General features: G+C 37.1%; 1 protein-coding gene across 2 annotated transcripts; it reads left to right on the top strand.

Moving 5' to 3' along the window:
* Window positions 1-314: 314 nt before the first annotated feature.
* Window positions 315-9,417, top strand: FAM9B (family with sequence similarity 9 member B). 2 transcript variants are annotated; one of them, XM_001140456.7, is made up of 9 exons: window positions 315-601; window positions 1,378-1,494; window positions 1,991-2,111; window positions 2,291-2,322; window positions 4,092-4,191; window positions 5,032-5,143; window positions 6,522-6,620; window positions 8,903-9,002; window positions 9,109-9,417. In XM_001140456.7, exons 2-8 carry the CDS (start codon window positions 1,467-1,469, stop codon window positions 8,969-8,971), a joined length of 561 nt encoding a protein of 186 aa, XP_001140456.4. In that variant the 5' UTR covers window positions 315-601; window positions 1,378-1,466; the 3' UTR covers window positions 8,972-9,002; window positions 9,109-9,417. The 2 variants fall into 2 exon arrangements, with proteins under 2 accessions (XP_001140456.4, XP_054532485.1); XM_054676510.1 differs by lacking the exon at window positions 315-601 and having other exon boundaries at window positions 1,364-1,494.
* Window positions 9,418-25,830: the final 16,413 nt, after the last annotated feature.

Genomic DNA, 25,830 nt, shown 5'->3' with positions numbered 1-25,830 from the left:
GAAGCACACAGGGCATGGGAGGGAGCCTGGGCTCCACCCACAGGGTGATGGCCATTCTAGCCAACGGGGCAGGGGTGGCTGGAACAAGCCCCAGGGCGAGGTTCCAGGCCCTGTCCACTTGGCCTCCATCCCAAGTCCTTGTGTCCCTCCCCAGGAGGAGAAGCTGAAAGATTGTGGGGACAGAGGCCCCAAAGGGCCACCCCCACCCCAGTCCACAGCAACCACGGGCTGTCACTTAGGGGAAGGGTGAGGGCGTGCCAGCAGGGGGCCTCGCCCCACGCAGCCCGTCACACGCATGTGCACTGAGCCGACCAATCAGCGAGGAGCACAGGAAGTCCTGCCTGCAGCTCTCACGAGAACTGAGGACCCGTTTTCTCTTCTTTTTTTTTTGTTTTTTTGTTTTGTTTTTTATGGGACGGAGTCTGGCTCTTGCTGCCTAGGCTGCAGTGCAGTGGTGTGATCTGGGCTCACTGCAACCTCCGCCTCCTGGGTTCAAGCAATTCTCGTGCCTCAGCTTCCTGAGAGGACCCGTTTTCTAAGAGGTCCTAGTGGTGCCGCTGCCTGCAGGTTCTTTGAGGGCGCCACATCAGGGGTCCCTCAGGTGAAGCACTCGTGGTGGGGAGGCGGGAACGCAGGCACGAGGCCCTCTGGGAACCAGGGTGTGAAGCGCTGGGCAGCCCGCCGACCTGTGAGGAAATGGCCCCAGCGTCGTCGCCTGGGGCCTGGGTCAGGGCGAGGCCCTGAGGGTGGGCTAGGGTGGGCTGGGGTGGGCCAGGGCAAGGAGGGAGCTGGAGCTGCCTGGGTGATCCCTAGGGCCCGGGAGGGTCCTGGGGGCTTGTGCATGTGTTGGGGGGAGGGGCCGAGGGGGGGAGAAGTGGGAGTGAGGCGGGGGTGTTGGGGGGGACAGTCTGAGTGAGGCCCTCCTGCCCGGCCGCCCGTCAGGACAGGACACTTGGGGTCACCGGGGTTCACCGGGGGTCCCCTGTGCGTCCAGGCGGGCGAGTGGCAGTGCAGCCCCTGACATTCCCCTAGAGGTGGCTGGGGAGATCCTGTGTCACCCAGCGGCCCTCCCAGCCACATGGGGTCGCTGGGTGACTCAGAGGTAGGGCTGAGTTCTGTCCCAAAGGCGCGGCGAGGATCCCGCAGAGGCCGTGGAGTTCAGGTGTGAGGGGCAGCTGTGAGCTTTGCAGCCAGCCCCGGGGACGGGCTGGACGGGCCAGGACAGGAGGGGACACTGGCATCTTTTCCGTCCCCTCCTGCTCCCACATGAGACCCAGGGCGGGCCAGCCCCACCCTTCTTGAACCTGTGATCCCAATGGCTTTCCTTTCCGATGCCAGGTTTCCTTAGCTTCCTTAGTGTGTCTTTGCGCTCACCAGGTTCGGGGATCGCCTCTAGCTTCCCAGGACAACCAGCCACGGATCCTGTGGGCAGGAGGGCTGCCAAGGCCCAGTTGGAGGCTCAATTTATGGCGGCCCAGGGGAAGAAGCATGCAGGTAAATACAGACCAAGGGGACCCGGAAGAAGGTGCACGCCCAAGAGGACGGTCTGTCTGCTTTCTGCGCTGGGGGCACAGGGGCAGCCCGAGGCCCCAGGCCCCTTCGTGGCTCTGGAGTCCATTGTGTACGTGCTAAGATGCGCCAGGTTTTCAAAGCAGGCTCAAGGGCCTTAGGCTTCCCGTGGGAGGCTCCCCCTCATAGCAGGGTTACAGATGCTCTCAGAGCAGCTCTTCTCCATGGGTGCAGTCCTGACATCCAAGGGGTCTGAACTGTAGTACGTTGTTTACTGGAACCTGAACCCGAAGGGCTTCCAAAAGTCCCTCGATAAAATGGTCAGGAACCGGTGATTCCATGTATAGCTCTGCTTTAAAGCTTTAATTGGCAGAGAGCCCCCCCCCCCAAAAAAAGTCTACAACTAGTACATTTCTCCACAAAAAATGTCCACAGCAGCATCTTCCTCTAAAAAAGGTTTGTCTTTTACATTTTAATGCAGGAAAGGATCCAGTCCGTGATGAATGTGAGGAAAGAAACCGTTTTACAGAAACAAGGGAGGAAGATGTAACTGATGAGCATGGGGAAAGAGAACCTTTTGCTGAAACAGATGAACACACGGGGTAAAGTGTTTAAGTCACTTTTGCCTGTCGGATAGGGTCTTTTAGGAAAAGTCAGCTTTGGACCATGTCATCACTGTTCTATTCTATGCAGAACATTTCACATAAGACATTTCTTTTCCCAACAAACATGGCATTTTGTGTAGTATTTTGTTAAAATTTTGATGTAACTTTTTTTACAGGGCTAATACCAAGAAGCCAGAAGATACTGCAGGTATGTTTTAGGAGTTATCTGTAGTTTATGAATTGTTTTCAGTCATACAACTGTTGCAGTAGGTTATATGAATTAGTGGACGACAAGACTGTCTTAAATGGCTTCTCATATGTAGCATTTAACATACGTATTTAATGTAATCTATTTGATAAATTTTTCTTACCTTTTTGATTGTTGATGTGGAATGTGAGAATGCTTCTAATAATGGTGAAGCGAGATGGATGGCTTTTCTTTCATACATGTGGAAATATAATTGTTTGGAGGATATTAGAGGACATTGGAGGAGAAACAGCTCTATTCGTTCCTTTTAGTATACACAGATTAAGTCATATATCAATGGTTTTTTTTTAGCTTTTACTTTAAGTTTGGGGGTACATGTCCAGGTTTGTTATATAGATAAATTGCATGTCACAGGGTTTGGTATACAGATTATTTTGTCACCCAGTTTATAAGCATAGTACCTGATGGGTGGTTTTCGATCCTCACCCTCCTCCTACCCTCCACCCTCAAGTAGGCCCAGTTGTCTGTTGTTCCTCTCTTCCTGTCCGTCTGTACTCAGAGTTTTTAATATGAGTTTTTCATGTTCCTAATTTAGCTGTTCTATTGTCACAGCTTTCTGATTTTGTTTTCTTTAAAGTACAAGAGAAAATTGAATTTTCTAAAATCATTTTCTATTATTATTCCAGTAATAAACTGTGTAGTAGAAAAGTAAGGACAACTTTTCTACCTAGTGAGAAACATGTAATTGGATCCAAAAACTCATAAACTTTATATTGCTGTGTGAAATATTAGTTACACTGTTATAGGACCATATTTTCAAAAAAGTTTGAGAAAATTTCTGTAGAGATGATGGAGACAATACTCTTATTTTTAAAAAGCTCAATTCAGTTTTCAGCTCTTCTCTAGCGATGATTCATACAAGCAGTATATTTGGAAAGCTTGGTGACAAAGTGCTGGTTTTGTGAGCTGCCTAATACATTGGGCGTTATAGATGGAGACTGTATGTAAAAAATATTTGCATTGCGGTACAAATCTTTTATGATTGCTGAAAATTATTCTTAGCAATTGATGGTAGAGCTCTGATGTGAAATCATGTTTAGGAAAGCATTCCTTGCAGTATTACAGTTTTCTGAAACACAGCACTATGGGTACAAATGTCATATAAAAAGCTCCAAGAAAACATTTCAAAAGTGTTTTTGAATGTATTTCTTTACCTAAACCTAAAATTTTATACTCATGGCCATTGCTTCTTTTATTAAAATACAATTAATAGCATCAATCACTAGATTGCTTAAAAATGTTTTTCTTATTGTGCATTAAGTTATTTCTACCCTTTTGAGGGTTTTATTATATAAGATACTTTTTTGTGTGCTTTACATAATGAATTGTGCAGTATTTCATGGAAGCATCTCCTTTGAATTGTAGGACATTTTATAAATGTAGAAATTAAAGTCTGTGCTTATAACTCTTTCTGCACATTTAAAAAATAGAGACTTTTAATTATTTGCTTTTTTTCATCATCTGTCAATTAAGTGATTTTCAGTTATACCAACTGGAATTGAAATGCGAATGTTAATACCTGAAAGGTTTTACAGAAAATAAGTGAGTAAATCTTGCTTTTTGAAATGATCTTTGAATTTTATATTTTAAATATCCTTCTGAAATTGCTGAACCATAAAGTCCCATATTGATGTCAGTATATGCAAAGAAACTACTTTTCAACATTAACTTTTAATCCATTTTCATTTACTATCTAACTGACATTAAAGAGGATCTTACTGCAAAAAGAAAAAGGATGAAAATGGATAAAGCTTGCAGCAAAATAAAGAACAAAAGTAAACATGCTTTGAGAAAAAAACAACTTAAAAGGTATGACTGTTGGCTTTTTTGCATAATGATATTTATATCATTTCTTTGTATTAGTTGGTGCAAATAATTTCAAAAACTATCCTGTACATATTGGCGTCTCTAGTGAACAACATATATTACTTGATTGTTCTCTAAGTAGGTAAGTTTCTTTAGTTTTATAACCTCAGTTTAACAGAATTAAGAGATATTACCTAGAAGCCAATGAAGATGACCTCTTTTTGCCTTCCAGATAAAAAGTCTTCCTGTAAAATTAATGTTTATCCATTTCTAGAAATATGGTAGCTGCATATAAGATAAATGTTCTCACTGTTTAGTCTGTAGATCCTTAACGATACTCAATTATGTAGAAAGGGATAACCTTATGTTGTAAATAAGTTATCTATTTTAGTTAAATTGTTTTCACTATTTCTTTTACAAAATCATTGGTGTGCCAAAGTGGAGAAATAGTTAAGTGAAGTATTTCTTTTGGGAAATCTTATGGGATGAATGGCTATGATATTCTTGAACCTACTTATGAGAACCCATATGTTATTCAGTAAGAGGAAATGGAAAGTAAACTGCTCTTAGAGAAAATGTTTCTGGGAAAGTTATAGTGCAGTAAACCCTCCTTTGTCTTCAGCAGGTAGAGAATGTAAGATAGCTGCTCTAGTAGTCAGGAAGAAAAGAATCCTTTCAAAATGAGAGTAACTCATTTCACTTTTTTCCAAAAAGAAGATTTCAGCTGCTATTACTCCCTTGCTACTTTATAGTATAAATTATGTCAAGTCAGTTTGGGTTTGAATAGGATTAATTTTTCATCTCTCTATGACGTATGACCGTGTTACTTATTATGTGTTACAGGCAGAAACGTGATTATATACATTCTCTGAAGTTGCTAAATGTCCTTGAAGAATACATCAGAGACGAGCAGAAAGAGGAAGAAGAAGAAGAGGGACAAGAGGAAGAACTAATTGTTGGTATCAGGCTTAGCTTTATGTATAACCTGTTATATCAGTGTCTCAGGTAGTAGTAGTTCATGCAGAAATCCAGCAAAGAAGGAAGAGCGCATGAGCCCAGAGAGGGGGGCCCGTTAGTGGACTAATGGACTAGGGGAATATAATTGCCACGCAGCATTAGGGGTCCAACTGAAGTCGGCATCATAACGATGAAGAAGTTAAAGTGAGCCCGGTTGGCATATTTGTGCAAAAGCAGCTGTAGGGTTGGAATTTCCTGGGTTGGGGTGTAGCTGCGCATGTTGATAGAAGGAGAGTTGGGCAGGGCATAGATGCAGGGATGGGGATATGATGACTGGCTGTGGAATTTCAGCTGGGACTGAGTTATCTGAGCACACGGGGGTGGGCAATGGGCAGTAAAAAGTGCTCCATTCAGTGGGTGTCAGGTCCCAACAGACTCCTGAGCTGTAGTACTGAAGTGAGTGACCTACGATGGCAGGGAGGTAGTGGCTGTATGTTGGGAAGATGGAGAAACAGCTGAGTACAGTGGTCAAGGGCTGGGACTATGCATCCACACTGCTTGGGATTCTAGCTTGACCATTGCTAGCTCGGAAACCATGGAAAAATTATTTATCTCTGTGCTAGCTCGGAAACCGTGGGCAAATTATTTATCTCAGCTTGACCATTGCTAGCTCGGAAACCATGGGCAAATTATCTTATCTACGAAAGGAGACATGGTAAGAGTACCTACGTCAGAGTTGTTTGGAGGATCAAAGGGTTTCTGTGTAACAGGTTTATTTAAGTTTTTCAGGATGTGATCTGACCCATGGTTGCTCTTTATCATTGCTATTATTAATATTACGTAGGTGTTGAAGTCATTGGGAATGACAAAATCTAGGGGATGACTGTGTGAGTGAGTGCCACGTAGAGGAGAGGAGAACACTGTTGTTGGAGATTAGGTCAGGGTGCAGAAAGGCAATCATTATTGGGTGGTTCATCTATGTGCATATTGAAATGACCGAGATTTAATACGTGCTTAAAATCTTAGAAAGAATTTTTCTTAGTTAATTTCTGTATAGATCTTACCTATCTGTGGTCAACAAATTATAGGAAGGTTCATCAAATACTCTTCATTGGAAATCAAGAATTAGGACATATGTGTTGAATATGTAAAAGTAAGAAAATTCTTTACTTAATGACTGATAAAAAAGGTTAATACATCATTTTAGCATGTGATTGGTGAACACAATTGTTTAAAATTGGTCCTAAATGTTGTCTAAAAGAAAGTGTTCAGAGGTATTGATTTAAACAGTATTCCTTTAAAGCTAATGCAGAATTATGTTCTGTAAGTATTAAAATTTACCCAATTTTTATCACTGTTTTGTTTTGGGATTCTAGAGAATATTTCAAGAACAACAGAAGAGGTGGCAACAATATAGAAGTGTTAGGAGAGAGAGGCTGAAAGAGATGAAGCTGCTACGTGACCAATTCGTAAAGGTCTGTTCTATTTGGTAACATAATACATTATAAAATACAACACGTGCATAATAGAAGACAGTCTGCTTGTTTCTGAATGTATGGAAAGACATTTGATTATACATTTCAAATTACTTAGCATTTTCACTTTGAATGTATTGTTCCAGATATAATATAATTGGTAAATGTATTTTTAGGATTCATGAATAGTTTGTGGGAGTTATTTAGAACAGGAAAAGGTAAATTGGAAATTTTACCTAGAAATACACATCTTATGTATAAAATTGACACTTTATTAACACATTAACCTATTTATGCCAGAGGTTGCAAATTTTTTTTGTGTGTGAAAAATCAGACCTTGGCCATGACCTTGAGCAGTAGGATATATATGATTCCCACAAGCTTAGCATTCCGATAATGGAACACTAGGCATAAATGGGTTTTAATGAAGATTTTATTTTCAGTTTTCAGGACATCAATGACAAATCTATGGTGGAAGGCAAGAGGTCCATAAATCCTTTCTGGATGGCTTTTTTACTTGTGTTGTTTCAGGAGTTTTAGTTAAATAGGAAGTAGGCAAGCGTAGCTACTGTGTGTCTTTTATTTCTTGCTGAAACACAGGAGTGTTTTATGGCATATTCACTTACAAAATTATTAGTCATGGTTTTACATGACAATTTGTAATCATAAGAGATGGTTCAGATGCATAACAGAATGGGAAAGCCAGCAGATTATTAACACGTTGTGAATTGCGAATTATCTGCTGTTGTACAGCACATTAGCAAATTATCATCAGACAATGACCTCTTCTTCATGTAGATGTAGATAATTTAGGAAGCAGTGGAATCTTTTTTGGGGAGATCTGGTATTCTTTTTAATAACCTTGGAAAAGACATGTTCATATGTCACTTCTCTACACTAACTGAGATGTGTTAAATAAACTGGGAAAAGAGTTTGAAAATAAAATTTTCAAGCAACTTGAGGATTATCTATACACAAACAGTTATTTAAATAGAAGTTACAAGTAGAGAACATGTTGCTATAATGTTCCCCAGATACCATTTATTAATTGGTATGAACATGAGACTAGAAGTTTTCCTGTCAGTATTAATGTTTCATGTTACCTCTTAGGTTAGGAACTTTGCTATCATCTTGGACTCTTCTGAGTTCATTATCCTTCCCATGTAGTTATCACGAGGCAAGTTTTACCTCTGTAATGGTCCTTTAATTTCTTTCTTTAAATTCCCACTGCGGCTATCCTAGTCCAAGACCTCATTCTTCCTTACCTGTACTATTAAACTCTTTTCTGAGTTCTCTCTTCTCTTCTGAGCCATCCTTCATTGATTGGCAATATTATCTTTCTAAAACCCTTCCCTTCCTAAAATGCTTCCCAGCCCTTCCGTCTTCCCAGCCTGTCAGTGATGCCCCGTCTCAGTTCTTAGATATTCAGAGACTCTCCCCTTTACATGACCCCCTCTTAGGCTTGTTTTGCCACCTTCTGTCTTTCCTCCCACTTCTCCAGGTTGACCGCCTTCCCTGAAGGAACTCACCGTTACTCCCATGCTTTGCTCATGCTCTTCCCTCACAATGCTTTTAAAATCTTTTTTTGACTGATTGAAACCTTTCGCCAACTAAATCAACATCAGTCTCCATTTTTGGCTACATGCCCGAGTGAGTTGCCCTTCCATAGCAGTTACACAAGTTTTGTATTACTTGTTTTTTATTTGTGCATTTGCTCATGTCATAGAAATACGGAAGATTGTGTATTCATTTTTTACATCTTCCTCAGCATTAACCCACAACATTTTAGGGAGTAGGAACTGTTGAACTATTTGTTGAGTAAAGAGTATATATTTCAAACACAGTTACGTTTTCTCTAACTTGATGAGGTCATATCACCAACCATTTAATCCCTTCAATGGAAACCATGTTATGTAGGCTATTGCTGATAATACATGGGTCGCCACCTGCTGAAAAAAAATATAATATTTCATGATATAAGCCTGCCCGTCTTTTTCTGTCTTCGCTCCATCTTGACCTTAAGATGTTCTTCAACCCATTTTATTTAAGCAAAGTACATGACTGTTGGACCTGCTAAAATAATATGTCACTGAAATCTGGCATTAAAAAATTTAAGTGGGTATTTGGAGCTCCATGTATTGATTATAGTTTTTTCTATTTGAAATGAATAACTGGCATCCTTTGAATATTAAAAGCTGTTTCCTTTTGACATTTAATTAACCCTGTTTAAAATGCGAGATATAAAGTGGTGGTTTGTCAGTGAACTAGACTTTTTCTTTTAGGCTCTTGAGGACTTTGAAGACCTTTGTGACAGAGTTTTTTCCGATGAAGACAGTGAACTTGATAACTAGACATGTTTTTAAATAAAATCATGTCAGAACTGTAAGTAGTGCATATTTAATATTAAAAACTCAGGATTGATGTAGCACTGGAATATTTTATTTGCAGAAATGTGTATTACAGTTACTTAAATTTTTTTTTGAAACAGCTTTTGGAAAAGTTGGCACTTACCCAGTTGTCTCTTCAACCTCTGTTATTCTGATGACTGAAGAAAGAACTTGAACCTATGTTATATGATACAAGCACAACTTGAGCTACAGTAAACTACATGACAGTGTTTTGATAATTCTTGTATAAATTCATATAGCTCCTCTGTCATTTGTCTGTTAAATGCCAGACCTCGTTTCTATGATCTGTTGAATGAATCCTAGACACTTCTGTGAGAAAGCAGGGATTGCATAGTTATGTACACGGTCAACTAAATTTTAACATTAAAGATAATTTAGATTTCAGTTCACCTCTGTGGATCTGTATCAGTTTCAAAAACGTAGAAAGCACGGGCATAGAAAAGTACATTCTTCTCTAATAAAAGAAGACACCAAGCCTGCCGGGTGCGGTGGCTCATGCCTGTAATTCCAGCACTTTGGGAGGCCGAGGCGGGTGGATCACTTGAGGTCAGGAGTTTGAGACCAGCCTGAACAACATGATGAAACCCCATCTCTGCTAAAAATACCAAAATTACCCGGGCGTGGTGACACGCACGTGTAGTTCCAGCTACTCAGGAAGCTGAGGCAGGAGGATCTCTTGAACCCGGGAGTTGGAGGTTGCAGTAAGCCAAGATTGTGCCACTGCACTCCAGCCTGGGCGACAGAGCAAGACTCTGTCTCAGAAAACAAGAAGAAGAAGACAAAAGCTATCCTATCTATGCATTCTTTTGTATTTACTCATTAGGATAAAGAGGCAATTCCAATGAAAGTAGGACTTCAAAAAATAGATATACTCTATGGCCATATCAAAATTATTAAAAGCACCTTACTGTCTGTGTTCTTAAAAAAATTATACTGCTGTAAATGATTAAGGCAACTGAGCAAGATATATTAATATCAGTGCTGAGCCACTGGTTTGTGGGTATGTCATTTCCACAGACATCAAAATGCTATTTAGTTTGTTTTGGTCCATCATTCAATGATACCTCCCCTTAGAATTGAATGAAAGCATTTTGTTAACATTTATGTACGCTTACAATTATTTCACATCTGTGGCAAGGTAAATTATGTAGAGTGCTTTGTTTTTCCAGTTTAATATTCACGGATTATGTGGAAGTTTAAGTATACCTGCATCTAAAAACTTGAATGATGAATTCACCTACCTTTCCTTTTTTTAATGTGCAGTTTTCACATGTAACAACATATAACAACATGTAAAAAGATTTTTTGCATGTAACATGTTAAAAAGATGTACATGTTTTTACATGTAAAACAAGTTTACATGTTTTTACATGTAAAAGAATTTTACATGTAACATGTAAAAAAAGAAATGTTCATTTGGAAACACTTTATTTAGTAAATATGAAATTCAGAATATATATGGAGTAAGTGAAGTAAATGTATTCTTTTGCCAAGTTTCTGAAATTCCATTCATGAATCCTTCAAAACACAGTACTCCCATTGGGAGGAGAGGAGTGACTTCCTCTCATTTTTCCTCGTGCTATTTATGTTAATTGGCCCCTGTATACCACTCATCTTTTCTAGGTTTTCCAAGTTTAAGAAAAAAAACAAGTTCATTCAGATTGTGTTTTTCTGCCTGCAGTCATGTATACAGCAATAAGTGAGTCCCTATGGGGAGCATTTAATTCCTAAAGTTTGCATTTTCATAAAGGATTTTCCTTTTACCCAAAGCGTGTGTTGGTACTACTAAGTACTATGAAGTACTACTTTAAGTTTCTAAAAAGATCCTTATTTGAGATCTCTTTCAGTAGTTACAGAGCCAAAATAAGCACTGCAGAGGTCCATGTCTGAGTTCTGTTGTACATCCTGGGTTATCTGACTACTATTTACTCTATAGTGGAAGGACAAGAAAGAGGCCACAATGTACTTAATGATGGAACAGTTGATGTTCATGCCACCCCTTACTACCTCAAAAGAGTAACTGTGTACTTGAAGTCATATTATTTTTAGAGACCAGGTGTCGCTCTGGCCCAGCCAGAATGCAGTGGTACGATCATAGCTCATTGCAACCTTGACCTCCTGGGCTCAAGCGATCCTCTCACCTGAGCCTTCAGAGTGGCTGGTACCACAGGTGTGTGCACCACATCCAACTTATATATAATATATATTATATTATATATTATACATAATATAATATATATTCTATATTACACATAATATAATATATATTATATATTACACATAATATAATATATATGATATATTACACATAATATAATGTATATTATATATATATGATATAATGTATATTATATATACATAATATAATATGTATTATATATTATACATAATATAATATATGTTATATATTATACATAATATAATATATGTTATATATTATACATAATATAATATATGTTATATATTATACATAATATAATATATGTTATATATTATACATAATATAATATATGTTATATATTATACATAATATAATGTATGTTATATATTATACATAATATAATGTATGTTATATATTATACATAATATAATGTATGTTATATATTCTACATAATATAATGTATGTTATATATTCTACATAATATAATGCATGTTATATATTATACATAATATAATATATGTTATATATTATACAGAATATAATATATGTTATATATTATACACGATATAATATATACTATATTATACATAATATAATATATATTATACATAATATAATATATAATACATAATATAATATATATTATATTATACATAATATAATATATATTATATTATACATATATATTATGCATAATATAATATATATTATATTATGCATAATATAATATATATTATATATTATATATAATATCTATAGCATAATTCTATAATATCTATAGCATAATTATATAATTATGCTTTATATATTATATATCTAATATATTAGATATATAATATGTATAGCATAATTATATAATTATGCTTTATATATTATATATCTAATATATTAGATATATAATATGTATAGCATAATTATATGATATATAATAATACAAATTTTATATATATATAAAAAATATATATATTTTATATATATATAATTTGTCTTATATATTATATATATAATATATATAATATATTATATATTACATATAATACATTATATATATAATATATATAATATATTATATATTACATATAATATATTATATATATAATATATATATTATATAATTATATGTACACACACACACACACACGTTTTTTCTTTCTAGAGATGAAGCCTCCCTGCATTGTCCAGGCCAGTCTCAAATTCCTGGCCTCCAGTGATCCTCCTGCCTTGGCCTCCCAAATTGCTGGGATTGTAGGCATGAGCCAGTGATCCTGGCTGCATTATCTCACTCCTATGTGGAATCTAAAACAGTTGAACTCACAGAATCAGAGAATAGAATGTGGTTTCCAGGAGCCGGGGGAGGTGGAAGGTTGGGGAGATGTTGGCCAAAGGGTACAAGATTTCAGTTAGACAGGAGGAGTAAGTTCAAGAGCTCTGTTGTAAAACACTGTGACAACAGCTAATGATAATATTGTATTTTTAAAGATTGCTAAGAGGGTAGATTTTAAGAGTTCTCACCACAAAGGAAATTATACTTAGGTGAAGTAATGCAATCGTCAACTAGCTCGGTGTAGCTATTTCACGATGTATACATATTTCAAAGCAACCTGGTGTAGATGGTATATACCATTTAAGTTCGTCAATTAAAATAAGTTAGTGAAATGTTTGGAATTAAAAGTAAAAACATACACTTATTGCCCTGCAGTTCTATAGTTTCATGTAAAGTCTGGACTGAGTGCCTTTGGGTTAACATTCAAGATGACAGTGGGGCAATGTCCCTTCTGGTGGTTGTAGGGGAGGAGCTGTTTTCTTGTGTTTTTCAGACTCTGAAAGCTCCCACCATTCCTTGTCTCATGGCCTCTTTCTCCATCTTAAAAGCCAGCATTTTTGGGGTCGGATCCTTCTCATGTGGCTGTCTTTCTGGTTCCTTTCTCCTGCCTCTTTTACACTTAGAAAGACCCTTGGGATTCCACTGGACTCCCCCAGAGATAACCCAAGATAATATCCATGCTTCAGGTCAGCTGATTGGTACCTGTCAATAGCACCTTCCAACTCATTTCCTCCCTTGCCTTGTCGTCTCACATGTTCACAGGTTCCAGGGATGAGTTCCTGGACATCTTTGGAGGGTACTTATTTTGCCTACCAAATACACCCTTTCTTTAAATGCACCTCATCTTAAAAATGGCATTGTTTTAGGTGTGCACAGTAGCTCATGCCTATAATCCCAGCGCTTTGGGAGGCAGGGATGGGAGAATCACTTGAGGCCAGGAGTTTGAGACCACCCTGGCCAGCATAGCAAGCTCTCATCTTTACAAAATAATTTTTTAAATGGCACCATTATAAAGAGGGAGATAGCGTGGATTCCATCCTGGTCTCAGCCCTTGTTCAAAGGTGTTGACTTGCATAAACTGAAAAGCCACAGTGACAATAAAAAGCTCATCCCTTGCTACTCCTAAGGAGAAACGCTGGCTCCCATAAGCAAATGATGTGAGTGTAAGTCTTTGTCTATGTGTCCATGGGCTGAGGAACGGGTTCGCTGAGTTAATGGAGGCTTTGAAGTCTGTACTGTCTTCCACCTGGCTGCAAATTGTATACAGTAGTTCAAGGGATCCTCTCACTTCAGGCCTCCTGAATACCTGGGAATACAGGCATGTGCCACCATGCTGGCTAATTTTTTTGTGTGTTTTGTAAAGACATGGTCTCACTACGTTGCCCAGGCTGGTCTTGAACTCCTGGCCTCAAGTGATCCTCCTGCCTCAGCCTCCCAAAGTGCTGGGATTACAGGCATGAGCCACTGCATCCAGCTGACCTATGTGCTTTGTTTTTTATTTTATTATTTCATTTTATTTTTATTTTATTTTTTGAGACAGGGTCTTGCTCTGTCACCCAGGCTGGAGGGCAGTGGCGCAATCATAGCTCACTGCAAACTCTGCCCCCGGCCTCAAGTGATCCTCCCATCTCTGCCTCATGAGTAGCTGGGACCACAGGCATGTGTCACCATGACCAGCTAATGTCTGTATTTTTAGTAGAGATGGGGTTTTGCCGTGTTGAAATAGACTCTCTTTATTTAAAACATATGTGTGTCTATTCCTGAGTACAGTTTAAAAACATCTTTTTTTATTATTTGAATTTGTAAGGGTCTTATGTGTAAATGGAAAAGAAAATGCTTATGATAAAATTAATCATAATTAAAATTATTGAATAATTAATATATTAATATATTTGCTTAACAAAATGTTAATATTCTCTTAAAATATCATTACTAACACATAATCCACAAAAATCCTACCTTGGATTTTATTACATAGTTTAGAACTTTTATTGCATGTTCTTATCTTTGTAGTACCATACATGAATTTTAACATCTCTAAGCACAGGAGAAGATTGTATACGTCATTGCCCTTACCTTACAGCTAATAAATGATTGATCATTTCAGAAATCAGGCATTTAAAGCTGTGTGAACATGAAGCATTCATCATTACAGATGCTCTTGATCACATAGCTACATGGTATCCAGCAGTTGCAACTTACAAAGTGGATCAGTCCAAGATCTGATTGGTTCTGCAAATTTAGATGACTCATTTTCCAATATTTTCAAGTTGCAGCCCCATGTTTTCATACATGTCATTTCTGATTTACCATTAAGCATGTTCTGGTAAATTGTTTCTCTCGACTGCTCATGCAGTGTTTTGAACTGGTGCCATAGTGGATTTATTTTCTTCCCTTCAGTATAGACACATACATGTGCTTATTTCTAAACCTCATTAGCTGCCACTAAGGACCAGGAAGCAAAGTCCAAGTGACTGAAAGCGGTTTCAAGTTATTCTTTGATTGGCTTTCGGAGTGAGTTTGATGCAATCTCCTCACTTTTCTAGCCAGGGTGATTTGGCCAAGTTATCTGTCCTCAACCATTCCCGTTTGGGCTGTAATACTGTTTTGCCAAACACAGAAACACTAATGTAGATAGCTCACACTTACGGTTTCCAGAAATTTTTTTCATACAGGGAAGTTTTCTTAAAATGTATCAATCTCTTTTTTTTTTCTAAATCCACAAACAAGATTGAATAATATATCACATATACATTTAAATACATATTGTAAATATTTGCATATGAATATATACAATATATGATTAATGTAAACCATTTTGTTTTCCTTACATTTCTTAAAATCAAAGCCAATGAAAAACATTTTAAGTACAATGATATAATTTACTGATAAAAGAAAATTATCTTCCCCTCTTCTATAAATTTACAGAGCCTGGAATTTTTATCAGATAAATTTTGGATACCTTATAGCACTAACATAGTCCTTTTTTAAAATATGTTTTTGAAATTTAGCTATTATTTTTAGTAGAGACATGATCTCACTATGTTGCCCAGGCTAGTTTCCAACTCCTGGCTCCAGTGATTCTCCCGCTTGGCCTCCCAAATTGCTGGGACTACAAGGAATGAGCCACCATGTTGGCCCAGCATAGTCCTTTACCAAAAAAAAAAAAAAAAAAAAAAAAAAGGCCACCATAAATATTTGCGGAGATATTGAGTGAGTGGATGGATTAACAAATGAATTAATCAATGAAGCAGTGTCTGAACTTAGGAGAAATTTTTTTTTTTTTTGAGATGGAGTCTCGCTCTGTCGCCCAGGCTGGAGTGCAGTGGTGCAATCTCGACTCACTGCAAGCTCCGCCTCCCAGGTTCACGCCATTCTCCTGCCTCAGCCTCCCGAGTAGTTGGGACTATAGGCGCCCGCCACCACGCCCAGCTAATTTTTTGTATTTTTAGTAGAGACGGAGTTTCACCGTGTTAGCCAGGATGGTCTCGATCTCCTGACCTCGTGATCCACCCGCCTCGGCCTCCCAAAGTGCTGGGATTACAGGCGTGAGCCACCGCGCCCAGCCTCTTTTTTTTTTTTTTTTAAGGAACATTAGTTAAAATGTACTAAACAGCTCCATACGACTTCTCCAGAATGATGGACATTGCCCTATAGACATATATGAAAAATGTATATGTTTATTTATAACAGATATACAACTTTCTTTATTACTGTATTCACTTTATGTTGTACTTATTTTTCTACAAATGACTACAAAAGCCTGTTTGGTTATAATACAATTTCTATAGGCACTTAAACAAACAAAATAGCTCCATCCTTATTTGTGTTCAAAATTTGAAAGTTGCTATTTTGGGGTCATTTTTATGTTCATATCTCTTTTTCTGAATTTGATTTTGTAATGCTTTTTTGTTACATTTATTTTAATTTTTTTATTTCTATAGGTTATTGGGGAGCAGGTAGTGTTTGGTCACATGGTATTTGGTAACACAAGAAAGTTCTTTACTTTTTTGAGATTTTGAGATTTTGGTGCACCCATCACCCGAGCAGTATACACTGAACCCTATTTGTAGTCTTTTATCCCTCACCCTCTTTTCACCCTTTCCCCCTAAGTCCCCAAAGTCCATTGTATCACTCTTATGCCTTCGTATCCTCATAGCTTAGTTCCCACTTACAAGTGAGAACATGTGATGTTTGGTTTTCCATTCCTGAGTTACTTCACTTAGAATAATAGTCTGCAGTCTCATCCAGGTTGTTGCAAACGCCATTAATTCATTCCTTTCTATAGCTGAGTAGTTTTCCATTGTGTATATATACCACAGTTTCTTTATCTACTCGTTGATTGATGGGCATTAGGGTTGGTTCCATGTTTTTGCAATTGCGAATTGTGCTGCTATAAACATGGGTGTGCAAGTATCTTTTTCGTATAATGATTTCTTTTTCTCTGGGTAGATACCCAGTAGTGGGATTGCTCGATCAAATGGTAGTTCTACTTTTAGTTCTCCAAGGAATCTCCACACTGTAATGCTCTTTTAAAATATGTGCTTTTTATTTCTTGCTTGAATTTTTTTTTTTTGTATTTGGAAATTGATTTAGGAAGTATATGTAATCCATAGAGACCTCAGCCCATTTTTAAAGATTCATGTTACAAACACTCCAATAGCTTCCTGTGGGTCTGGCATGGTAGGAAGTACAGGTGAAAGAAGACAAATAAGACAGAACTGGTATTCTGGAGCTTGAGAAAATGAAGAACCCTGGCAATCACAATGCAGTGTGAGAAGTGTTGTGAGACATGCATTTGCGGGACCCCTAGGGGCACGTGTCTGTCTCCTAGTGCAGCCCAGGAGGTATTGTCATGGAAGGCATCCCTCTTAAATCATCTCCCAGAGGATGGCATCTGATGAGGGTAGGATGCATATTCCAGGCAAAGGAGGCAAAGGCACTGGGTTATTAAAGTATTGCAAATAACTCCTGCACACTTCTGGTACAAGTATAAATTGGTACAATCCCTGAGGAGAAATATTTGGTAATATCCACCAGTAATAAAATGTATTAATGATCAGATATGGGACCCAGCTCTCCCAGCTGTTCCATTTTTGAGAATGTTTCCTGCAGAGACACTTGCCCATGGATGACGTGGCAGATGCACAGTTTTGTTCACGGCAGCCCTAGCCTTCGCACAGAGTTACAAACACCCTAGATGTTCCTCAGGAGAGGAAGGATTCAATAAAATACTGTGTGTCCAAATGGTGGGAATGCCACTACAATCAAATGATAAGGAAGACTTTCTGAGATATGATGTTAGGTGAAAAAAGTGGGTTGTAAATGGACGTGTACGATATACTATATATTATGTGAACAAGGGAAAATACGTATATGCCTTTACTTGTTTCTTGTAAATGTATAAAGTCATCTCAACGTGTATGTAAGAAGCTGACAAAAATATTTGTCTCAGTGTGTGGTGTTGTTATATGGGACTAGATACAGGACTCGTTGGGGTGAAGGATGAGAGGGAGAGAATGGTCCAAGAAACAGCTACAGACCTTCTCCAAGCTTCCGCAGTCATCAACTCATGGCCAATTCCATTTCATCCCAACTCCTAGACATTTCTGCCTGCCCCAGAGTAGAATATCTTGTATATATACAGATGCACACACACACTCACACACACACACACACACACAGACACACACACATATTCATGTGCTTGGCTTATGGCCCAAATAAGATCCATGCATAAAAATTAAAGGTAAAATTTTTCTTTTAAATATGTACTTTGTCAACTTCTGAAATAATTATAAAAGCCTTAAATTATGAATGGAGTAAAGGGAGTTTGTTATTATTATCAAACTCTCCTAGACACAGTTTTATTTTTATTATGATTTTTCTTTTAACTCATAGTGATCTTTGTGTGTCTTTTTACGTTTTTAAATATACAGGGCCATTGAAGGTTTTCTTTAGGCATTAACTTTTTAATTTTTGTATTATAGTTAGAAAATTTCAGATTCTTTGAAATTTGAGAAGACATACTTTATGTCAAGTGGGTAACCAAGTTTTAGAAAATTTTCTGGAACGCTTGAAAAGAACGTGTTCTCCAATTATTTCATGTAGTTTTCTATATATGTCCATTACAAGGAGCTTATGAAACTATTAAATCTTTTATATTTATATTAGTTTGATCTCTATGCCAGTCATAGACCATTCTCACAGCTGGTGAGAATATGCTGAATTATCCCAGTATAATGGTGGATTTGTTCATTTCTATTTTCATTCTGTTAATTTTTCTTTTATGTATATTATATATAAATGCCATTTAATTAGATGCATATAGATTTAAATTGTTATAGCTATCTGAGAACTTAACAGATTTTCCCATAGGGATAACTGTTTTACCAATAAGAATGACTTTTGCATTAATATTTAATTTATCTGATGTTGATACAATTAAGCCTTTTTCCTTGGATTGATACATGTTTGGTATTTTGTTTTCCATCTTTTTCTTTTCAAACCTTTTGTGTCTTCATCTTTTCATTATAGAGTTTAATCTGTTTGTATCCATTGTGTTTATGGACTCATTTCTATCATCTTATATTGTACTTTCTGTTAGTATACTTGCTTTTCATATCACTTTTATTCTATCTTGTTTGTGTTTGTTTTATTTTAGCTTGATTATTACCATTTTATTTTGTCCTTTTTTGGGTCAGAAGTTACATCCTCTAATTTCATCCTTTTATTGGATATTATAGAAATGTTATAATATATATTTTTTGAAGTGTGTACACAAATAAAGTGAATGAGTAACCTGACTCTTCTTCAGAAAAATATAAAGACCACACAAAGTGGGCACATAGCTGTGGAGGGACAAAGGTGATGCTGGGCACACAGACTGACCACACAGAGCTGGGTCTCTTCAACAATGTCGTATGTCTATGTGAAGAAGGATGCCAAGGCACACTCTAAGATAATGTGTGTGTGTGGGGGAGGAGGCGTGTGTGTGAACGTGTGCGGCACACCTGATGCATGCTCAGGAGTGTATGTATATCTATGTGCACCGTTGTTTTTAATTCAAAAAGTGCATAGCTTTCATTTTCACAGGAAGTTATGATGCCTCATACAGCAAGTACGTTTGGTACCTTTGGATAGACTTTTTAAGGTAGCATCTCATTTTTGTCACCAATTTAGCAGCTGTCTGCATTCTAAAAAGCTGGATTCAACTTTAAAACTTCCCCAGTCTAGTATAGTATAGTGTAAACAGATCAATCACTATAGGAGGAGGATTAAACAGGCATATTCTGAGCAGGCGACTGGAACACAAAACCACTTAAAGAAGCAGAATTGGGCTTGTGTGTTTAAAAGCACAAAAGGAACTGTGAAATATCTAAAATCCAATAGCTAAGAGAAATTTCACATGGAGAGACTGAGAAACTTCTGCAATCATTATGAACGCCTTAAGTTATGAGTGGAAAAACTGTTGCAGAGATTTCCATAGTAATCTCCAAAAATGAATCTGTTGCCCACTGAAACTCAGGATGGTAAGGAAGCAGAAAGTTATGGCAAGACTGGGCTAGTTCTGATTCCATTGGCCATGCCTGGCTAAGCATTTCATTAATTCTTTACCGAGATGAGATTTGAATTACAGTTGACATCAAGAAGTAGTTACATCTCTATTTTCCAAGATCAATCATTCAGCAAAATTTAATAATTGATTCAGTAATACAGAGTCAGTCATTCCTAAATAATGTTTTCTGTTTGCTTTGTAAATTTCTGAAGCAAAAGGACAAAACAATTATTTTAAAAAATCAAAGGTCAGTATCAAAAAGGCAAAGTCAAAATTCTGCAAGAGCATGGTGCTGAGCATGGGTTGGCCAGATATACTTTATTGCTTTTGGAAATGGTTCTCGAGTGATTCGTGTAGGAAATAGTGTAGAAATATTCTGGAAGGGTTTTCTCTGCCTTTATGTGAACATTTCCAGTTTCCAGGAGCCACGGAGCCTGATTCAGTTGTCTACACACAGGTGATGATGATGATGATGATGATGATGATGATGATGATGATGATGATGATGCTGCTGCTGCTACTGAGTTGTTTGAGCTCATTTTATATATATATATGATATTATATATATATATTCTGGTTCTTAATCTCTTGTCAGATGTATAGTTTGCAAATATTTTCTTCCATTCTTTAGGTTGTCTCTTCATTGATTTTTTTTTTTTTACCATGCAGAAGCTGTTGAGCTTCATGTTTTTCCATTTGTTGACTTTGCTTTTACTGCCTGTGCTTTGGAAGTCTTACTCAAAAAATCTTTGCCCAGACTAGTGTCCTCAAGCATTTCCCCACAGTTTTCTTTTAGTAGTTTCATAGTTTGTGGTGATAAACTATGAGCATGCAGGTGTGACTCCATTCGCCAATGTTGTGAACAGAAGTTGTGAGGACAGAATGGTTTGTGTTTTCATAAGTTTTCTATATGCAAAGTTGATTTGATGACAGTGGCCTCCTAAGAATGAACTTTCATCAAAACACTGAGGTCTGTGACCAAGCAGACAATAAAAACACTCCTTAATGTGGGAGTCATCAGTACCACATAAAATGTGCAAATTAGCAACATTTCTGTCCAAGTATTGAGCTACAAGATTCAACTCAGGAATATTATATGGTTTTATTCATTTTAATACGTAATGGAGGAGGCACATTTTTGCTTGTAAAGGAATAAATCCATGTGTCTAATTATGTATTAGGAAAATGAGGTCATTTCCTTCTATGTGGTAATATATTCACATATAGGGGGAAATGCCATAATATATGGGACAATAAGATGGATAATACTATACTAACAAATATAATAAAATGAATAATATGAAAAAAACATCAAGAGATGGAATTAACTTTAAATACAGGGCAGATATATTTTTATCAGCTTGCTGGGCTAGCACTTTTCCTTACTTCTCTCCCTGAAGGGTCCTCAATTCTGTTTCTATTCTGTGTGTCTTTTTCCCCCACTTCTGTGTACATCTGTCCAGGGCCCCTTCCCCCAAAGCCCTTCAACTAGTTATTCTCCAGCAGAACATTTTTCTGCCAGTAAAAATATTTTCTTTCAGGAATTGGCTAAAAGCTATTTTCGTAAAAACTTCCCTATATGAATTGAGCCTATAATTATCTGGCTCTTTCTTAGGATTTCTGCAGAGCGTATGCACACCTAAAGCGTACCAATTCACACTTGGTTCCGGGGTCTATAGTAGTCACAGAAACATGACTCCTGTCATGAATGCAAGCTAGGATGTGGTCCCTAAAGCAGGGGATGTGTCTCGAATGCCTCTTCAATCCTTGTACAGTGTCTAATACAGTACTGCTTCCACAGTGTTGAGCAGCAGTCCTTAAGAGGGTGGAGTTTAGAATTTGATCTTTGCAGACCTGAGTTTTAATCCTGGCTCTATAACCTATAAGCAGTATAAGAAAGTTACTCAAACTGTCTGTCTCATTTGTCCAGTGGGGACACTACTCATTTTACAGGGTGTGATGGTTAATTTCAGGTGTCAACGTGACTGCCTTAAGGAATACGTCAGGAATTGGTAAAGCATTGTTTCTAGGTGAGCCTGCACAGGTATTCTTGGGAAGATTGGCGTGAGCTGGTGGACAGAGTGGGGAAGATGTCTTCAATAGAGACAGGCCCCATTCAATTCTCTGAGGGCCCAGATAGAAGAAACAGGGCAGAGGAAAGGCACTTTCCTCCCTTTCTCTCCTGGAGCTGAGACTCTTCTTTTCCTGCCCTTGGACATCAGAACTTCAGGCTCTTTTTATACTGAGAATTACACCATCCACTTCCCTGGTTCTGAGGTTTTTGGGTGTGGACTGAGTCACACTCCTGGCATCCCAGGGGCTCCAGCTTGCAGACAGCTTGTCCTGTGACTTTTCACCCTCTAATTCCCCTAATAAATCCCCTCTCATCTATCTTTGCTGATAACCTGTTGGTGGTGTCTCTACAGAGCCCTGATTAATCCATAGGGGTAATGTGAGGGAGAAATGAGGTCGTGGATGGAGAGCATTTCACACCCTGCCTGACACATGCCCAGGTCCAACAGGCTGCAGCTGCAGTTATTCTAGAGCTTAGCATCAGTGTTCAAAACAGTGGAAGGCCTTCCCTCTGGTACCCAGCCATCGCGTTGAGCTTCTCCTGTCATTTTTCAATTCCGGAGTGTTTTTTGAGAGCAATTCTATGTCCTGTGTATCACTGACGTGGGGCCAAAAACAATCTGTATGCGTGGGGATCTGAAGCTGGGAATGACCAATAGGTCAGAAAGTTCTTAGGAGTCAGGAGCAGAGGAAGCTGCATGGTCAAGGGGAATCAACATGCGCCTTCCTGCCATGTGTCCTATTTCCTGCGGTCTAATGAGACAGAGACATATGTATGTATGCATCATCTCATGCTTAGCTCTTTAATATGTACAAGGTGTTTTCAAATTCTCCCACCAACTGTCTTTGACAGCTGAGAATCTCAAGATCACCTGTTGTTCATGACTGCAGTCAAAGGGATCTGCCTTTTAGGGACACAGGAAGATTTGCCTAAAATGTCAGGAAGCTTTGATATTTATCATTTGATTACAAAAGTCAACTGCACCTTTGCTGTTATATTATTTTGGGTCTTTACTCATTCCACTGTTTATTTTAAGCCTGAGATTGTGGGTAGTTGGAGAAGGAGGGAAAGTATTTAACACTCTTATTAACTAGTTTAACTGTGTGTATAACATGTAGAATAAAGAGAGACTTAAATGAAGATGTAGTATTTGTGAATGCTCCAACAAATTAAAAGATCACTTAAATAATTGATTTTTTTTTTTTTTTTGAGATGGAGTCTTGCTCTGTCACCCAGGCTGGAGTGCAGTGGGTGCAGTCTTGCAATCTCTGCTCACTGCAACCTCCACCTCCAGGGCTCAAGCAATTCTCTTGCCTCAGCCTCCCAAGTAACTGGGATTACAGGTGCACACCACCACGCCTGGCTAATTTTTGTATTTTTAGTAAAGACAGTGTTTCACCATGTTAGGCAGGCTGGTTTCAAGCTCCTGACCTCAAGTGATCTGCCTGCGTTGGCCTCCCAAAGTGCTGGGATTACAGGCGTGACCCACCGCACCTGGCCTGATTTCTGATTAAACCTCTTATTGTCTATAATGAATTAAAAGTTTGTGAAAGTAAATTCAATGACATTTTTGCATCTATAATTTCAAAATCATAGTAACTTTCCAAATCTGAAAATGTCTGAAACACAAGTCTGCCAATCATCACAATAAAACATGAAGCCCTAGTGAAAGAGCTAGTCAGGATGGGTTCCCAACAAATAGCAGTTGAAGCTCCTACTGCCATGAAATGATGAAAGAAACACGGTTTAAGTGCCACGGATAATTATTTCAATGCCAAAAGAATCATCACAGACTATTGTGACATGCAGAGCTTGAATGGAAATATGGCATTAAAATAAGGTGCATGAAATTAATCCTTGAATGTAATTTTGAAATACACTGCAAAAGTGCTCCCTAATATACACCAACCCCAAAAGTGGCCACTGACAAGATAAATTTATTTCAGTTTTTATGCTGTCATTATGGAAAAAACTATAGCAGAGAGTTCACCAATTTCCCTTTGGAAAGAGATATACAACCACAGCCAATACGCTTTCCTGAAAGACAGCAGGAGCTTTTCATGCGGACTTGTTTCCCATCCGTAACATACAAATATTTATTGTCCAGGGTCAATACAGCCTTGCAAATAAACAGGCTTTGAGTTATACCAAGCATGCTCATTCTTATATGGTATTTCCATATAAGAAATACAAAAGAAATATACCACAAAATGATGGTGTTCAGGACATGGGGCAACGCCCTGTTTCTGTGGTATAGTGGCCTAGATTTCGTAGGATTCCATAGGAGGCAGCTACAAGTTCAACATGAAAAGCTCTGAAATCCTTTCCTAAGCTAATGAAGTGAAGCCCTGACCACACCAAGGAAAGGATGAAACAGAACTCATTTGTTGTTTCTCAAATGATGCTACCATCTCTTCAAAGCCACCATTAATTTTAACATCTTTAAAGGTATAAGAACAATGTATGTAACAAGTGAAAACTGCCTATAAAGTTAGTGCTTTACATCTCAAACCCTTATTATATGGAAATTCATATTTTCAGAATCACATAAAAGTTTAACGTGCTATTCATTGTAAGATTAAAGGACATGAGTTATTCTGTCTGTGTAATTATTAACAACTGGAAATTAAATCGTGATAATTTTGTACTTTATTCTTCTTAAAATGATAATTTCCTTTCTCCTTTTGCCTGAGAAGCATGCTTCAACAATACCAACAGCTTACCTTCTAAAATAAATGATCACATATAGAATATATACTTTATATATTGTATATTTATCTTTATGCATTACATATTTATATATTATTTATATATTATATATAAATATAAATATATTTACATATTTATATATGTATTTATATATTTACATAGAATATAAATATTTATATAATCTATATGTGAAATAGATCTCTATCTAAATGTAAATACATAGAAATAGATATATAAATATATAGAGATTATATATTTATCTATAAATATACAGAGATTATATATTTATCTATAAATATACATATAAATACAAACTATATATACATCCATTAGAAATATACAGGTCTTTTCTAAATATAAATATAGAAATACACAGGTCTTTTCTAAATGTATCATAAATTCTACTATATAAAATTCTACTATATATAGAAAAGACCTGTGTGTTTATATGTTTATATAAATACCTGTGCATTTATATAAATATGTATAAAACCTGTGTATTTATATAAATATATATAAATATAGGTTTAATATATATAACACATTAGAAATACAGCAGTGCATTATATTATATGTAGAAAAGATCTGTGCATTTATATAATTATATATATAAATGTACATTACATATGCACACATTAGAAATACCCATCCTTTCTATATATAGCAAGTTCTATATTATTCTCTCATTGTAATTATTGACAACTGGGAATTTTGTACTTTATTTATTTTTTATTTTTATTTTATTTTTCTTAAAATGATAATTTCCTTTCTTTTTTTATCTGTGAAGGATGCTTCAACAATCACAACACCTTACCTTCTAAAATAAATGATCACATATAGAATATATCTTTTATATATATTTATATTTATATATCTATTTTCATGTATTTATATTTATAGATAGGTTTCATATATAGATTTGATGTCTATATTGATATATTATTTATAAATATAAATATATGTTTAATATGTTTTA

Source organism: Pan troglodytes, chromosome X (genome assembly GCF_028858775.2).
Source record: "Pan troglodytes isolate AG18354 chromosome X, NHGRI_mPanTro3-v2.0_pri, whole genome shotgun sequence".
Classification (NCBI taxonomy): domain Eukaryota; kingdom Metazoa; phylum Chordata; class Mammalia; order Primates; family Hominidae; genus Pan; species Pan troglodytes.
Note: the sequence above shows the minus strand (reverse complement) of the source record. Positions and strands in the feature narration are given on the sequence as shown.

Excerpts from the sequence above, each read along its gene's own strand:
- FAM9B (XM_001140456.7), top strand. The coding sequence starts at position 1,467 with ATGGCGGCCCAGGGGAAGAAGCATGCAG. Across the intron at positions 4,192-5,031 it reads AGAAAAAAACAACTTAAAAG|GCAGAAACGTGATTATATAC; the intron begins GTATGACTGTTG and ends TATGTGTTACAG. Across the intron at positions 5,144-6,521 it reads GACAAGAGGAAGAACTAATT|AGAATATTTCAAGAACAACA; the intron begins GTTGGTATCAGG and ends TTGGGATTCTAG.